The 18,995-nt window shown below is 41.0% G+C and overlaps 1 protein-coding gene across 16 annotated transcripts in view; it reads right to left on the reverse strand.

Moving 5' to 3' along the window:
* MBNL1 (muscleblind like splicing regulator 1) overlaps window positions 1–18,995 on the reverse strand; it is a 305,447-nt gene that overhangs the window by 203,880 nt on the left and 82,572 nt on the right. For 13 of the 16 annotated variants that reach the window (XM_038758800.1, XM_038758858.1, XM_038759517.1 and 10 more), the window contains exon 2: window positions 1,381–2,344. The exons of 1 other annotated variant lie outside the window; for it this stretch is intronic. In XM_038758800.1, coding sequence (XP_038614728.1) covers window positions 1,381–1,554 — 174 coding nt within the window. In that variant the 5' untranslated portion in view covers window positions 1,555–2,344. Of the gene's footprint in view, window positions 1–1,380; window positions 2,345–2,479; window positions 2,701–18,995 lie in introns of those variants that run through there. 2 more of the 16 variants (XM_038758729.1, XM_038759914.1) reach the window with 2 other exon arrangements.

Genomic DNA, 18,995 nt, shown 5'->3' on the forward strand with positions numbered 1-18,995 from the left:
GTTCCTTCTTCCTCACCCTATGCAGACACTGTAGATGGGAAATCCCCAGAGTAATGCTAAAGTTTGCCAGGCAGTAGCACAGGTAAATATGCTGCTGCAGAAAACTCATACACCAGAATCCCAGCCATTTATTTATTAAAACAGAGCCAATATTGGTACTATTATCATTTTGAAATGATTTGTGTGGCAATGTTTTTTAAAAAAACTTTAATGACCAAAAGTGAAAAAAAAAAGAGCAAACTGACTCCAAGGTATGGAATGGGCAAATAAGAAAATGATATTGTAGAAAGAAAAATGTACTATGGCAGCACACTGTAAGCTGTAGGAAGCTTTATACTATACGTTACGTCAGGACACAGCTCGGGCTTGCGAAGACCCATTTCCCGACAGACTACTCGCCTGGGCATCAGATGACACGGTCGTCTGACTGGGAATTCTGCACTGAAGATAGTACTTTTTGACATTGGGTTCTGATTCTGTGCCTTTTGAAGCAGAAATGATGACATTCACCAAAAAAAGAACTCTAAGCTACTTAGATAAGGAATCTGGAAGCTAAAAACAAATATGATTGCTTTACTGATTCAATATTCCTCCAAATTCATGAAATTTACCCAAGTTTGTAATTCATGCATTTACACAAATACCTTACTATTACATTTCCTGAGAAATATATTGGCTTCTACCTCCACAGCACTCTGGACTTCAAAGAAAGAAAGAAAGAAAGGTGGAAATCACAAAGGCCAAAGGACTGTAATTGTTAGTGTTCTTTCTAGAACGAGCTTTAACCTGTAAAGGAAATGCTATCTCTCAGCTCAAATCACTAACCTCCGACGGTTGCAATCCATTCTGGTAAACATAACGGAGGCATCTGCTCCATCATTTATAAAAATAGTCTGTTTCTATTCTCCAATCAGTCTGTGTGCCCATGTAGAGGTGGGTCACAATACATGTCAACCAATTAGCACGGATAGGGGAAAAACTCTCTCTCTCTCTCTCACACTCACACACACAGACACACACACACACACACACACACACACACACACCACCACCCCCCACACACACATATTTATACACTGACTAGGCTCTAAGTAAAATATGCTTTGCTACTTTTTTGCTCCAGGTGGTAGTCTGGAGTTAAAAAAAAACTGATAAAAAGTAACCACAAAAACATGTCAGCCTGAACTCTTGCTTTTAATCCGTTTTTCCACCCCTTCCCTGGAAAAGAAAACAAACCACAAAACCAGCAATAAAAAGAGATACCATATATCTAAAATACTAACACAGACAGCTTGCCAGGATTCCCAGGCTCTGTGGTTTCTGTTTATAATTCCTTCATTCAATTAATGCTTATCCTTAAAAAATAGAACAGTTACTCACTTTCAATGAATCAAAGCAGGCGATTACTCGTCCATTTTCAACTTGGCAGCTTTTCGATGGATGTGCAAATTTACATTCCGTGTCTGGTCGTGAGCAAGTCCCTCTTTGGAACTCTCTACACACTTCCAGCGTTAGCCATTTTGTGTCCCGAATCGGTGTGACACTAACAGCCATGTTTAGATTTTACAGGTAGTTAAAATTTCAGTGAAACAAACAAACCCCCCAAAAAAGCCAAACTGATAGACTGGAAATGGTGAAATAGTCACCTCCAAAACTGCTCTTCCCCAGCTCCCTGCTTTACAGGAACACGTAAAATGGTGTTGTCGATATCAAGGAAATGATCTCCCACTAGAAATGCACAGCATGAAACTGTTAATCGAAAGAGGTTTGGGTACTCAGAGGAACGCTAGGATCATAAGTAGACTGAACGTTTAAAAGTGGGCCTGGGAATCAGCCTTGTGCTCTCAGAAACCCATTCCCAGTGCCAATTTGGAGCCCAAAATGCAAGCATGAAAACGTGGCAGACCCTTTGACACAGAATTTCCAAGCTGCTTTCAGTAAAGTTGTCTGAAAGGTAATCTCCTCACAGCTGAATTTGCAATCGGGTTTTGTGGTGCAATTGGTATTGATTAGTTTGGCATAGACAGATGCAGCAGTTTAGAGCAACAATCGAGAAATGATTTTTTTTTTCCTCCTTGATTTTTCTGGCAGAAGATATCTTACTTTTTCAGCAAACTTTTCTTTTTCTTTTTTTTTTTTTACACTAAAGCAGCCTAGGACAATGCCAGATACTTAGAGCTTTTCTCTTGATTATAAGTAGAAATGGGGGTGTCTGGGCTAGAGGTGGAGGGTGGACGTGCTGTCGTCGCAGTCTAGCTGGCAGCAAGCAAGGCAAAAGCAGAAACTGATCTAGAAGCGGTTCCAAGCAGCAGAGACGTCAGGAAAGGCACTTCTTAGTACCAACCTGTAGAAAAAACAGATACGTTAAAATTTACCAAGCAGCACTTCACTGATGTCCCACAGCATTTACACCCTTGCCACGTGATCCTAGACTAGTCAATACTCAAGTCCGTCGCTTTCTTTCACACGAAATACTTACAGAGGAGCACACTGCAGCCAGCCATCGTAGATTTATTAAAAAAGGGGCCGTTTCCCCTTGTGAAGCAATGCATGATAGGGAGATAACCAATCACAGATAGTGTTGCAGCAATATTCTGGGCAGAAAGCCAATAGTGTGGGTTGTCTTATGAAAGGTCGCGCCTGTCAGACGTTCATTACTATGCTATAAGCACAGAAAATGTCCATCAGATGTGACTTATTCCACTGCAAGAGGACGAGCATGTGGGTTTTGAATTTACCCAACATGCAGTTAGTGGATTAAACCATGTTAGTTTTAAAAACAGCTTCCAACACGAGCACAAGCGCCTGCAGAATGACTACAGAAAAGGCAAGCTTTTAAACTACAGATCACTTTCTGGCTGCTTTCCCTCCTGCTTAGCCTTGGGCACCGACAACATACAGCCCACTGAATCCGACACGTGAATAAAAAGGAAAGGGAGAGGGGGGTGGATTTCAAATGGTACAGTCTCCTGACCTATCCAATTCACTTCCTTCCAAGCCGTGTTAGCCCTGCCTCTCCACCGAAATCAGCACTCACTCGGACTCTAAAACTAGTCCATTCAGCCAGCAAATACATCACAGGCAGGCTAGATATTGAACAAAAGTATCCTTTACTTGGACAGTTTTCCAGCAAAAAAGCCCAGGTCGGGAAGGGGGCGTAAGGACTGCAGGCCTGTCAGGACGGCTGGCCAGACATAAGTTATAACCTCAAGGGAGAATGTGATTCCATCGCAGAAACATTAAATAAGAAGGAAGCAATTTGATTTAAGCAACGTGATGCACTTCAAGGCCACACTTCCCCATGAAAGCAGGGCCATCAGCTGCTGCTTGCTGGTCATTAGCTCAGGGTTGCAGTCAGCTTATCTTAAAATGGCATCTTGGTTGAACACTTTACCCTCCCTTCTAGAGACCAAGTGCTATGCTGATGATTCACGTTATTCACCTCATTAAAATTACCGTTTTGGACCTGGCCAATTAAAGAGACACAAGGAGAATTGTGGAAATTAAGTAAACCAGTGATTTTTTACTGAATTGATTCTCATTTTCATTTTTGATTAGAGCCATATTGGATCCAACCTTGGTTATTTAAATAGTGGTCTATTTATTTTCTTGAAAAAAACAACTATTAGAGGCTGTTTTATCTACTCAAGGACTGAAAACGTTCTGTTTGGCAAAAGACACATAGGTAATTTTAACAGAAACAGCTATTAATTTACTTGACAAAAGGCAATTGTTTCACTTCAATAAGCATTTATTAACTAAAGAGGGAATCTGATATGCAAATTACATGCTGATACTATCTGCGAAAGAATATTCCTAATGTAGGCAAATTCGCTAATTTTGACATATTAATAATAGTTATATTTTCATTCAGTTTTCTAAAACTGATGGCTGATTATAAAAAACCCATCCAAGTCCACTATAACTTCCTGACTCAATTGCTTTCCGAAGTCCTATAAGTTTCTGACGGAAAAAAAGTTTGAAAACCCACCATCTACCGGAATGGTTTATTTGCACTTGCACCAATCCCAGATGGCATATGCAATTTGCAACTCCCCAATCAGACAACTGAATAATGCCTATAGTTACGCTTCAACTTTCAACGGAAATTTCAGAATAATCTGGTTCCACTAGCAGGCATGACTTCACCAGGGACATAGTTAATTTCAAACACCTCTGCCAATTCCTAGGGGACACACAGTTTAACTCTCCAAATCCAAACACAGTTACAAATATGGCACACTGAGCACCTAATGATGATCAGGATGATAATGGTAACTGTTAAGTGCTTACAATGCCCCAAGCACTGTTCTAAGCGCTGGGGTAGATACAAGATAATCAGGTCGGGCATGGTTCCTTTAGAGAAACAGCGTGGCATGGAGAAGCAGCGTGGTTTACTGGAAAGAGCACAGGATTGGGAGTCAGAGGTTGTGGGTTCTAATCCCGGCTCCACTACTTGACAGTTGTGTGACTTTGGACAAGTAACTTAACTTCTCTGTGCCTTGGTTACCTCATCTCCACCTGGGACAACCTGATAACCTCGTATCTATCCCAGCACTTAGAACAGCGCTTGGCACATAGGAAGTACTTAACAAATAACACTAGTATTATTATTATTATTATTATTGTTCCTGTTCCAGATGGGGTTCCATGTCTAGGTTTTCACTCCAACAGGAATGTAAATACTAATTATATTAAAAATTTCAAGGAAAATCTGAGCATCAACAATTTACCTGTATAGTAAAACTTGTCAAATTCCAATAGGGGTAGGCCTTGATTTAAAACACTTTGGATTAGGACAAATAGCACTTAGGTCGTTTCAGTTTTAGAACACATGGGTTTCAACTTTATTACCATGAACACAGATAGCAGGGATAGAAGGATGCACAAATATATCAGGGAAATGGAGAAACAATTTACAAAACTAGGATGAGAGGGGCAAAAAAGGGTTGGAGGATGGATGCTGGGAAAGACCTCAAGGTGGGGATGGAGGGTATTTATTTCCTGTAAACTACAATTTGACAACTCTATTGTGGCATCTGATTCAATATCAATACATTAATGTAACTACATTGCTCATCTATAATTGGCTGAGTACTAAATTATGCAAAATTTCAGGAAGACTAGGCTTGCCAATTTTGCTTCAACAACTCATCTCCCATTTCTTAAATCTTTCCTCTCCATCCACACTGTTACCACGCTAACCCAAGCACTCAGCATATCCCACCTTGACTACTGACTCCTACCTGATCTCCCGCCCTCTCCCCTCTCCAGGCAATACTTCACTTAGCAGCCTGGATCATTTTCCTAAAAATACATTCAGCATGTCTCCCCACTTCTCAAAATCTTCCAATGGTTGCCCTCCACATCAAACAGAGACTCCTTACCATCGGCTTACAGGCATTAAATCAGCTCTCCCCTACCTCACTGATCTACTACAACACAGCCCACACATTTTGCTCCTCTAACACCACCTAATCATTCTACCTCAATCCTGTCCATTTCCCCATCAACCCCTTGCCAGGGTCCTCCTTCAGGCCTGGGAATCCCTCCCCCGTCATATCCACCAGGCCACCTCTCTCCACACCTTCAAAGCCATCTTAAAATCACATATCCTCCAAGAGACCTTCTCTGATGAAGCCCTCATTTCCCCTACTCCCTCTCCCCTCTGCAATACATATATCTTGGTGGTGTATCCTTTAAGCACTTGATATTCACCCCAACCTCAGCCTTATGGCACTCACGTGCATATCCTGATACCCTATCATTTCCCCTATCGGTAATGTACTTCAATTTCTCTTACCCTGTAAACTGTAAGCTCCTTGTGGACAGGGATCAGATACAGGAGAATATGACTACCCAAAGATTTAGCGTTAGAGTTTTGTGAATGCACATCTGTAGGGGCTGACAAATATCTAGAGAAAACATTTTTCTAATGGAAAAAACTCATCTCATCTTGTGACCTGAATCAAAACTGGACAACTCTAGGCCCTTTGGCAAACTGAGTGTATATGTGGACACCGTGTCATGCTCTTCAGGACTATCATTTTGTGGGCCTTTACACAAGGCCCTCAACGGATTTCATCCCGGATGTGATGATGTCAGCACATCTCCTCTGTAGAGAGCCCTGTTCTTAATCAATCGATCAATCTATCATTTGTATTTATTGAGCGCTGACTGTGTGAAAAGCACCGTACTAAGCACTTGGGAGAGTTCAATATTAAAATATAACAGAGTTGGTAGACATGTTCCTTGTCCACAACAAGCTTCTCCCATCCTGGTGCTGCCCATGGAAGCCTGTGACCATCTCAGGAGTAAAGGCAGACTGGCAATGGGGTGGGAGGAAAGCATTACAGGCTCCCTAACTCCTGTCAGCAGCTATCAATCACAACAATTCCCAGAATTCGGGTACTCAAAAATTATTTTGGAAATGAGAACTGCTTCCGTCCTGTAAATCTTGGCCAAGGTAAGAAAGTGCATGAAAGCCAGCCCGTGAAAATGCTTACAAAACTTCAGGGACCAAATCAAACCACTCTTGCAGCCCACGATTGAAAAAAGTGATTCCAAGTTACAAAGGCTTGCTCAGGGAAACAAATGCTCACAACCAAAGCAAATGTTTCCACTGTTAAGACGTGTCGTAACAACACATTTATCCAAGACACAACCACTTCTTTTGGAAAACAGGTTGCCAGTCAAATAATGGCCAAAAAGAGAGCACCATTTTTACAGCCTGCATCACTCAAAAAGCTACTTTTAATCCCCTATTCTCTCTTTAGCTCAAAAATACCCTTGTGTCACCTTTTAAATTCAAAATGGTAACCTGCCTCTTTGTTACTCCTCATCAGAGCTTGATAAGAATGCCCAGACTCAGAAGCAAGAGCAAAAAGGAGAACTGGTGTGCAGGATTAAACCTATGGGTGAGTTAAAAAGCATACTTTAAAAAGAAAGATGGAATTTGGGTGAGAATTAAATCTCCTGGAACACAGTACAGCTGGCATGTTACTAGATTTATCTCTCACAAATAGAACATAGGCATGCCAACACACAGTATTAAACCACTCTTAAGACATTTGTCATGAGCTAATGATGATTTCTGTGACAGGTTTAAATCTATAAGGCAACAACCACAAATAATATGATCCCTATATAACATTATGAGACCTCATAATATTTCATTACCTAAGAAACTCTCCACCTAGCCCATTCTTTAATTGTTCACTTTATCACATGTCAAGCAGCATGGCACAAAGATCTGAAGTTAGAAACCATCAAACCGTACCACTGTACTGGACATGTAATATTGGGGTTGACACATTGCATTGTAGATGAAATGTCCAGGCCAAGATGGGGTGGGCTTGGTTGCCAGGGTCATATAAGTAATATAAGGTTATATTAAAGCTTCCTCTCTAAATCTCCCTGCCTTTGTCAGTTTGACACTCTATCCATCAACATGGACCTTCTACTGATGGCACTAAAGGGAGGTCAGAAGTACTGAGCTGAAGATTTAGAATTTAATTTCCACGAGCAATTGTCTAAGTTATCTTAAAAAGAAGCTGGAATAAATGGAAATTACTTATTTGAAAGTGCAATTTGTGACAGGGAAATAGACACAATGCAGCTGTATCTATATGGGGAGCTACTGGGTTGATTCTGCCAAAGAACAGGATTTAAAATTCAAGGAACAGGCAAATTATAGTGGATGATGTTGCTTAGTATCAACTGCACCTTCTTTCCTAAATATCATAAATCGCTGTGCAGATATTAATCTCATAAATCTTTACAATGCTAGGCAGCAGATGTACAGTGAAGGATAATGAATAGACATAACCTCAACAATAAAGTCAAATTAAACCATTCATGATAAGTACATTCGACAGGGGAAAAATACAACTTTAACTGAAAATTTTCCCATCCAAAGAAAAAAGAAGGATTATATACCCATAGAATTTGATTCAATTCAAAATGGTATGTAAGACAAAGTCAAACCAAATCATTCAAACGTGTTAATTTGACAAAGCAAATATTCCATTATGACAATAGAGGGGCACATGATTGTGAAAACAGAAAGCAAAATTACTTTTCATTATTTATGGCATATTCTTGCTCCCAAAACAATTTTTGTCCAAAAATTGTGACTCAAGGTTTTAATTATACTGTGAATTAATGCACATCAGTACCTTTTTCTAAATTCTTTCTATATCTCAATCCACTGGTCATTTTCTATTCTTTCGCTTTGACTGTTACACAAATAATTTAGCATATATTAGAATGGCAGTGAAATCAATCAATCAATGGTATTTATTACATTAGAATTTTTTAAAGCATGCTATTATGTGCTTCAAATTTAAGATTATTCTATTTCTAATCTCCTGATCATGAACAACTTGAAAATTCAAGCGATAGCAAACTATCCTTTTGATAACTAATCTGAGAATACCAAAAGATGGGTTATTGATATAATAATAATTCCATCTCCTGGTCATAATGATTGCCAGTTTGTATTCTTTCAGCTGTCATGAATTTAGATTATTTTCATTTTCATGGGGTGGGGGTGGGGGAGCCAAGATCCTATTTTTTACTTCTTATTCCATTACTCTGAACAAGTCGCACAACATTTCAGTTCCGTGATTTTTGACTGCTAATGTACTATCGCAATTCTGTTTATCTTCTGCCACCAATGACCTAATCCAATCGACTGAATCTAACACTATGTAACCAGCAGCTCATTTTCAATTTAAATACTGAAGATACCCACCAATTAATGAGCAAGTGAACTAATGAGTTGATTATTTGAGCTGGTCAGAAGACTAAATCAAAATCAGATTCTAAATTTGCAGCTCATTTTCAATTTAAATACTGAAGATACCCAACAATGAATGTGTAGGCAAATTGATGAGCTGAAAATTTGAGATGGTCAGAAGACGAAATCAAAATAAGTTTCTAAATTTAACCCTCCTCCTAATAAAGGTACAGAGCTAGTATGGCAAAGGCCATGATTCATCAATGTACTCTGCCATTGAACCTGAAACTTAATTACATTAGCTATCCATTTGAAGTCTTAAGAATATAAAATAATTTCAACATTTAATTATTCCCATATCATTTGCTTACTTCTCATACATCACCCCTAGTTCAGCCCAGTCTCAACACAAGACTGAATTAGATTTCCAGAGGTTTGATTTAAAACCTCCTTGTCCTGCGTGATATCCTCATCATGAAATTTCATAGTTTTACTTTCAATTGATGTGTTGTAGACTACTGGTAATAAATTACATTAAACATTAATTGTTCTGAGAAGAAGCAGGAAAATCTATGTTTCTAATTAAATACAGAAAGTACAAAAGTGATTGTTTGTGAATAAAATTAATAAAACTGATAGCATTATAAATGTAGGTTTCCATTATCTCCACAAAATTCATAAAACCGAAAAAATGTTCATCTCCTAAAAAGCCCGAGAAATGGACAAAATGTGAAATGTGAAATCTGAAGCGCCTCAATATATTTTTTAATGGTATCTGTTAAATCCTTACCATGGGTCAGATACTGAAATAAGCACTGAGGTAGATATAATGTTGGATACAGTCCACATCCCATGTGGGGCTCACACTCTTAATTCCCATTTTACAGATGAGGTAACTGAAGGACACAGAAGTTAGAGAAGCCGAAGATGGAGAAGTAGCGTTGCCTAGTGGATAGGCCACAGTCCTGGGAGTCAGAGGACCTGGTTTCTAATCCCCACTCACTTGTCTGTTGTGTGACCTTGGACAAGTCACTTCACTTCTCTCTGCCTCAAATACCTCATCTGTAGAATGAGTATTAATATTGTGAGCCCCAGGTGGGGCATTGACTGTGTACAACCTGATTAGCCTGTAGTTCTTAGGAGTGCCTGGCACATAGTTAGTGCTTAACAAATACCATAAAGAAAAAAAGTTAAGTGACTTGCTCAAGGTCACACAACAAGTGGTGGAGCTTGGATTAGAACCCAGGTCCTCTGATTTCCAGGCCCATGATCTTTTCACAAGGCCATGCTGTTTCCCTCAGTAGACAGAGATCTTGCCTATTTACTCTACTGACTCTCCCAAGTATTTAATACAGTGCTCCCCGTGCAGCAGAAACTCAATAAACACCACTGATTGACCAACTGATTCCACTAATGAAGAATTGGTCTAGGGCACTGATTCCCAACCATGCTTCTGGGCCTTATTAATGATAAGATAAGAATAAGGCCCTTTCAGATCTGACTTTATTGCCCACACAGGGATAGATCCTCAAGCATGCTCAATCAAGCCTGGTGCAAACCCAGAACTTCTTTTCTGTTCAGAGGTAAGCGGCAGACACACTGTGCAGTTGTCGGTAAGAACTCTATTTCCCATTCCCAAGGCTGACACTGAAGCCGGGTGGGGGAACAAGTGAGGGAGAGAAGAGGGAGGATAAAGATGGAGAAGAGAACTCTACAGATGGTTCCTCATACCCTTTCACTTTGAAATGAAAATGGTTTGGACAACCCAAAGCATTTTGTGAATTAAAGAAGGTGATTTGTTTAAGGTGCAGAACGGTATGGGGGAGGAATTGTACCATCAAATTGCTTTGTCTAAATTACTTTTATGCCTAGTGTAAAGAAGCAGGCACTAAACACCCTCTCGTTTCCTCATGTACAGCAGGCTCGTGAGAACAAAAACCTATGCCTGTTTATCAATCTTGTTTAGGTGATTCTAGGCAGTGGAGTTAGTATGATGAGCTCAATAATTCCCTGGCTCTCCCCAAATTCAAACTCAAATTGCTGGGAACCTTTGCTCTTACTATGTGTCCGCAGAAAATTAGGGTATAACGTGTAAAGATGCACCTTACCTGTGGGCTTAACACAAATGCAGAGAGAGACGTAGATGCATAATCCTTAATTTTTTTTTCCATACCCCTTCCTTGTACAAATTCTTCAATCCAATCCTCTGCGTCCACTTTAAAACTTGGAAATCCTGAACCTCAGCTGTCTGGGATGCCTTGTGGAAATGAGCAGGTATCTTCAAACATCTTTGCCCTGGGTGTGTCCCCATAGAAAGATGCTATGCCACTGTCTCAAATCCTCAAATGTTTTCTTATGAAAATTTCCACCAGTGAGCTCCGTAGGGAGACGAACTGCCAGGGGAAAATATTTGCAAAAATGTTGCCCTATTTATAGTATCCCAAAATAAACGCTTGTGCCGATGAAGGGACTGAAATAAATGCTTTGGTTCTAGAAATGTTTGCTGGCAAAACATACGTGTTCAATCGAAATGTTTAGGCTGTTACGATCCAGAAGTACTGGAGAGATGACAACCTTCATTTTTCACACAGCCATTGTATTGATTGATCCAGCACAGAATGCACCTACACCCTTTTCCATTTGAAGAGCTCTGGATGGCTACTGTCAATCAATCAATCAATTGATTGTATTTATTGAGTTCTTAATGTGCATACAGCACTGTACTAAGTGCTTGGGCAAGTCCAAAACAATAGAGTTCAGATACAATCCTTAACTACAGAGATAATAGAGTCTAAAGGGGGACGTTAAAATAAATTACGAATTTGGAAAATAGTAGAGCATAAGGATACATAACTAAGTGCTGAGCGGCTGGGGTGAGGAACAGGGAAGGGATATACAGCCAAATGCATAAGCAGGGTATCACACCACCTCCAAAATGAGTGATTACAGGTAAATTAGGCAAATGACACTCTGATAATAATAATAACAACAAATGTGATATTTGTTAAGTGCTTACTAATCACTGAGGTAGGTACAAGATGAAAGACACAACACCGTACGTTTAGGCAACTTTACAATGGAAAAGAGACAGGATCATTCTGAATGATTCTGTTGTAGGTTAAAGAGCTGTGGACTGCAAATGGCAATGGAACACAATCTTTCATAAGGATAGAACTGGTACTGATGGGAAATGTAGCGGACAGGTCCACAGGATTGGAGTAGAACTTGCCTGGCTTCGGTTTCCCCGAACCTCAGAAGACCGAGGCAGCCCAAGTCACCTGGGGTCTAAAGAAGTCTGAGGAAACTGACGTTGGATGACGTGTTCTTGCCGTGTGGACCTAGGAAAGCTCTACCAGCAGGCTCACTGTGTTACTTTGTTTGAAAGCTAGAATATCAGGATTCTGTCCCCAAATCAGGCAGTTTTCCTTCTTCTCTCAATGGGGGAAAGAGGATTGTGGGGCTAAAGCCTCAATATATTTTGGACTACCCATACCACCAAGAGTCAAAGCTCCAGCTCAAATGGGGACAATCAACCTCTTAAAGTGAGGAAGAGAAGCTGGCGGTTAGGGTAAGCAAGGTGGACCAATTTAGCCAGGACAGTCACCTTTGCGTATTTTGTTAATTTATCAATCATTCAATACCATTATCCTCCCTCTCTCACAAGCACATAACCTTGGCCCAGAAGCCATCTCTCTCATTCAACCAACATATTCATCTGCCTCCAAATCCTGTCAGTCCCACCTTCACATCACTAAATTCTGCCCTTTCCTCTCCCTTCAAACTCTACTAAACTGATCCAAGCACTTATCCTATCCCAACTCGACAACTGCCTCCACCACCTCACTAACTTCCCTGCCAACCTGTCTTTCCCCACTCCAGTCCATCCTTCACTCTGCTGCCCAGATCATTTTCCCAAGAAAACCTTCAGTCTCTAAGAACTTACAACGGTTGCCCATCTACCTCCACATCACAAAGAAACTCTTTACCACTGGTTTTACCACTCGATCAGCTTGCCCCCTCACTGATCTCTTACGAAGGCTCGTAAGCTTACACTTAGCTGGTCTAGCACCAACTCATTCACCTCGATATAAGTCTACCTTGCCGCCAACCCCTTTCCCATATCCTCCCGCTGGCCTGGAACTCCCTCCCCCTAAAAATACTCCAGACCCCCATTCTCCCCACCTTCAAAGCCTTGTTGACATCTCCTCAAAGAGGTCATCTCCTCTTTTCCCTGATTCTCTCTCTCTTCTGCATCATCTATGTACATAGATCTGAACTCTTTAAACACTAGATATGGACCTCACCTTCAGCCCCACCACACCTACGTACATAAACAAAGTTTATGTATTATATTAATGTCTGTCTCCCCATCTAGACTGTAAACTCACTGTGGCAGAGAACATGTCTACCAATTCTGGGGTATTGTACTTTCCCAGATGCTTAATCAAATGATCTATGCATGGTAAGCACTCATTAAATACCATTAGTCTGCACTTACTGTATGCAGAGCATTGCACCAAGCACTTGAGAGAGTGCGACAAAGTTGGCAGATACTAACAATAAAAATACTAATTAATAACAATTATGGTACATGTTAAGAGCTTACTGTGTGTCAAGCACTGTTCTAAGCCCCGGGTTAGATACAAGTTAATCAGTTTGGACACAGTCCCTGACCTACGTGGGGCTCACACTCTTATTCCCCATTTTACAGCTAAGGGAACTAAAGCACAAGAAAGGTAAGTGACTTGCCCAAAGTCACATAACAAACATACGGCAGAGCCAGTATTAGAACCCTGACCACCATCAGAGCAACTGACAAAAATTGACACTGTTCCAGCTAAAACAGGATGCATGGCTGGGCAATTCAAGGGAACCAGACTATCAGAGAATAACAGAGGTAAATAATAATAATAATAATAATGGTATTTGATTAGCACTTACTATGTGCCAAGCACTGCTCTAAGTGCTGGGGTAGATACAGGGAAATCGGGTTGTCCCACATGGGGCTCACACTTTAATCCCCATTTTACAAATGAGGTAACTGAGGCACAGAGAAGTTAAGTGACTTGCTCAAGGTCACACAGCAGAGCAGTGACGGAGTCAGAATTAGAACCCACATCCTCTGACTCCCAAGACCGTGCTCTTTCCACTAAGGCAGGCTGCAGGCGATGGGCTCTCAAGACCCCACGTCCCCTCTGAGGGAGGTATTGAAGCTACTGACTTCAGTGTTCTAGGAGCCTCAAAATGTGCCTATTTTTATACACTGATTTGCTATAGTATTTACTACATTTCTACTGTCTGCTGAGGTGGGAATTCAGGATCCAGGCCAATTTCTGCCTTGACAATTTCACTCTATCCTACTATTATTCAGCTCTCTCTTCCACTAGCAACTCTTCTATTCCTCCCAAATTGCTGCATGCGTACAACCTTTCCAAAGATTCCCAGTCCCCCAATCACCTCCCTCCCTAAGGCCTGATAATCTCACTAACTACTTGGTGGGGAAAACTGAAACAAACAGGCTTGAACTCCCCAAAGTGCCCCCAACTCCTTACAATGTTGCTACTCCTTCCTCCTCTTCTTCTTTCTGGTTTCTTGCTATTTCTCCAAAAAAGGTCTGCCACCTGCTCTCTAAAACCACTTCCTCCACCCATGTTTCTGACCCTCTCCTCTCTTACTTCCTAAAAGCACTCGCTTCCACTCTCCTTCCCTCCCTCACTGCTATCTTCAACCGCTCACTTTCCCTAGTGCTTTCAAGCATGCTCAAATTTCCTCTGTACTAAAAATGTCCTCTCTCAATCCCACAGCCCCCACCTGCTACTGCCTCATCTCCCTACTCCCATTCCCAATCAAACTCTTGGAACGGGTTGTATGCACCTGCTACCTTCATTTCCCTTCAACCAACCCTCCCGTGACCAAAGAATAACCAGTGATCTCCTTATAGTCAAGCCCAATGGGCTCTACTCTGTGCTAATCCACCTTGACCTCTCACCCACCTTCGACACTGCAGATCACTCCCTTTTCTCTTGAAATACTAGACAGCAGCCATTTTACCGACACAATATGAATCTGGATCTCCTCCTACCTCTCTGATCACTTCTCACTGGATCTGCTGCTGTTTCACAGCCCCGAACTGTAGGTGAACTACAAGGCTTTCTCCCGGGTCTCTTTCTCTTCTCATCCTACTACCGCTCTGTCGAAGAGCTCATCTGCTCATATGGCCTCAAGTACCATCATCTCTATAATAACTGTGGCATTCGTTACATGCTTGCTACATGCCAGGCACTGCATTGTGCTGGATACGAGCAAATCGGGTTGGACCCTGTCCCACATGGGGCTCACTGTCTTAATTCCCATTTTACAGATGAGGTAAATGAGGCACAGAGAAATGAAGTGACTTATCCAATGCTACACACCAGACAAGTGGAGGAGCCAGGATTAGAGCCCATGACCTAATGACTCCAAGGCCAACGCCCTATCCACTAAACTATGCTGCTTCTCTATGCAACTGACTTCCAAATTCACCCCTCCTGGCCTGGCATTTCATCAAATTGACCATCTCACATTGACTCTTGCCTGCAGGAAATCTCGTTGGCTGTGTCACCCTGCTTCACCTTCCCTTCAAAACACTCTCCTGCTCACAGCTTTCCTATTTCTGTCTGTGACATCACTATCCTCCCTGTCCTAGAACCCTACACACTTTGTTTCAGTGCTCACTCCTCACTACCTTTCAACCATCACATTCGAGCTATTGCTAGATCTCCCTACATGACATTTCCCTCGTCCACCCATTCCTCTCCCCTGGGGTAGTTCTAAGATGATCACTTGGCCAGCTGAACTCACTTTGTACGGCTCCTGGCACAGTGACACACTGATGATTTTTCCTCCTTGGTCCAAGGTATTGTCACATGATGGGTATAATATTATATTAACCACAGGTCTACACCTGCCTCAAGCCTCTCCCGTCTCAAAGTGGCATTCCTAAGTGGCATTCCTCAATTAAGCCATCCTTTCCACAACTCCCTCTCCCTTCCGCATAATCTAGACACAGGAATCTGTACCCTTTCAAGCCCTTGATAATCACCCCACCTTAGCCCCACAGCTAAATATCCATTATTTACTTATTTAATATCTATCTCCCCCTCTAGACTGTATGCTTGTTGTGGGCAGGGAATGTGTCTACCATCTCTGTTGTACTGTGTTCTTTTAAGTGCTTAGTATAGTGCTTTGAAACCCGTCAATCAATCATATTTATTGAGCCCATAAAGTGTGCAGAAAACTATACTAAGTGCTTGGGAGAGTACACTATAACAGAGCTGATAGACACATAATAATAATAATGATGATGGCATTTATTAAGTGCTTACTATGTGCAAAGCACTGTTCTAAGTGCTGGGGAGGTTACAAGGTGATCAGGTTGTCCCAGGGGGGCTCCCAGTCTTCATCCCCATTTTACAGATGAGGGAACTGAGGCCCAGAGAAGTTAAGTGACTTGCTCAAAGTCACACAGCTGACAACTGGTGGAGCCAGGATTTGAACCCATGACTTCTGACTCCAAAGCCCAGGCTCTTTCCACTGAGCCACACTGCTACTCCTAAGGCATGGGACACATCCCATGCCCTCAATGAAGACAGTGTTTAATAAATACCACTGACAGACTGATTGATGCGGGGGTGGATGGGCAACCACTGGAAGTTTCAAAGGAGTAGGGAGACGTGGATTGAATCACAAAAATCATCTAGAATGTCGTGTGGACTGGAGAGCAGAGAGGTAGGAGACAATGTAAATGGAAAATGATGTGGTGATTTAACTACTTTAAACAAAACCATCTGTAGAATTTACTGGCAACTTCTGGAGATGTTGCTTATGACATTATTTCCTAAGGGGTGGTAATATCCAAATCCTGAAGATTCAGGACTGGGAAGCATGAGTGCTTAACAAATACCATAATTATAATTATTATGACATCATTTGGGCAAAACTGATCCAAAAATATGCCTTAATTTAAATTTTTTACATAAACACTTCTTTTCCGATACAGATATGAAAAACGTTTTAGTTAATTTCTTTTACATTTTTATATTAGCTCATTTTATTTATTATCATGAAGCAGAAGCTTAATCATTTTTCTTCTAAACTCTACACACCTAAATCTATCATTACTTGGAATCAGCATGTATGTTTACTCCAAGCAGAGTGGCTCAGTGGAAAGAACCCAGGCTTGGGAGTCAGAGGTCATGGGTTCTAATCCCAGCTCCGCCACTTGTCAGCTGTGTGACTTTGGGCAAGTCACTTCACTTCTCTGTGCCTCAGTTACCTCATCTGTAAAATGGGGATTAAGACTGTGAGCACCACGTGGGACAACCTAATTACTTTGTATCCCCCCAGCGCTTAGAACAGTGCTTTGCACACAGTAAGCGCTTAACAAATGCCATCATTATTATTCTATTTTGATTATGTTCAGTTTACATCTGATAATATCTGAGCCACATCAACTTCATCACTAGCTGGGATCACTGGCTTCTGGAATCAACAGTATTTCCTGAGTACCTACTATATCCAGAGCACTGTAATACATGCTTGGAAATAAACAACGGAGTTAGTTTACAATCTAAGGGGGAGATAGATGCTAAAATAATTAACAAAAATATGAAAGAAGAAAAATATGAATTAATGCTTAGCAGGACAGGTACATATACGTGTAAGTGTATACAGGATATTGAGAGTACAAAAGTTCAGAGATACTGCTGAAATGACAGTTGGGGATAATAACATGGGGAGATTAGAAAATAATTTAGGAAATTCTCCTGGGGAAATGTGATTTCAAAAGGAATTTGAAGATAGGGAGAGTGTGGTTGGATAACTTTGAAGGGAGAGAGAATTTCAGGCGGGGGGGGGGGGGGGGGCAGGGGGCCTAAAGAAGAAATAAACAGCAGGAGAGATGAGAATAAGACAAATTGAGTATATTAGTTTAAGAGGGGCACAAAGCGAAAGTTGGGTTGTAGTGAAAGATGAGAATGGAAAAGTGAATTACAGAGAGAAAGAGTTGATTCAGTGCCTTATAACCAATTGTCAGGAATTTCTGCTTAATGCAGAGTGTAATGGGCAACCAATGAAGGTTTTCAAGGGGGAAATGTATGCAGAATGGTGCTTTATAGAAATGAGCCAGGTAGCGGAATTAAGTATTGACAGGAGTCAAGTGTATTCTAGAGTAAAGAGTTCAAGACTGGAAATCAGCTGATCCATTTGTAGTGCCAGTTTTGCCACTGGACGGCGAATACCCCTGGCCAATTCATTTAATCTTTCTGCGTCCCTGTTTCCCCATTTGTAAAATAGGGAAACACTGTGAAATCTGTGCAAGACAGGAATTATGCCCAATCTGATTATTTTATATTCAGAAAAGCACATACTTGTTTAATAAATACTACAATGATAATGGTAATAATAATAGTGATAATAATGACGGAGTGGAGAAAGCTTGGATTCAGGGAGACAAGTGAAGAGGCTGATGCGGTAGTCAAGACAGGATATAACAAGTACCAAGAACAGAGTAGTGATCGTTTGGATGGAAAAGAAGGGGCGGATCTTGGAGATGTCGAAGAGGAAAAACTGACATGATTTGGCGACAGATTGAATGTGGGGGCTGAAAGAGAACAATGAAGTCACTGTTAGCTGGGGGCCACAATGACATTCTGAAGACTAAACTTACTGGCCACACCAATTTTGGGAATCTATTCAGACTCACTTAATATTCTGGACTGAAGATGTGAATAAAATAGTCAAGATCCTTCAGCTGTCTCTTCTACAGTTTTGCTTATCACAAATCCTGAATGACAAAGATAATTTGGAAATGCAAATTAGTATTTTTATGTGAGGGCTGGGATTTCTTCTAAATATCTTGTTTTCTACTGCTCCCTTGAATCCTAAATTCCTAAAGAGCAGGGATTTTTTCCCCATAATTTGATATTAAGTGTTTACTATCTTCAATACACTGGCATAGTTCTAAAATTATTTCTTGGCCAGTTTAACTCACTATGTACCACTCCTAGCACAATGATCCGCTGATGCTTTTTCCTCCATTTGTCGAAACAGCCTCACAAGATAGAAACAACCACTGGATGACTAGGAATCTAATTACTAGGATATTTAAATACATATACAAGCGCAAACTTGCCTGCAATAACAAGATTAGTAGGAAGAGGTTAGGCATTATGGAATCTCCAGTCCTGCTTTTCTGGAGGATGTTCTTAGGATTTCA

The sequence above is a fragment of the Tachyglossus aculeatus genome, chromosome 1, assembly GCF_015852505.1.
Source record: "Tachyglossus aculeatus isolate mTacAcu1 chromosome 1, mTacAcu1.pri, whole genome shotgun sequence".
Lineage (NCBI taxonomy): Eukaryota > Metazoa > Chordata > Mammalia > Monotremata > Tachyglossidae > Tachyglossus > Tachyglossus aculeatus.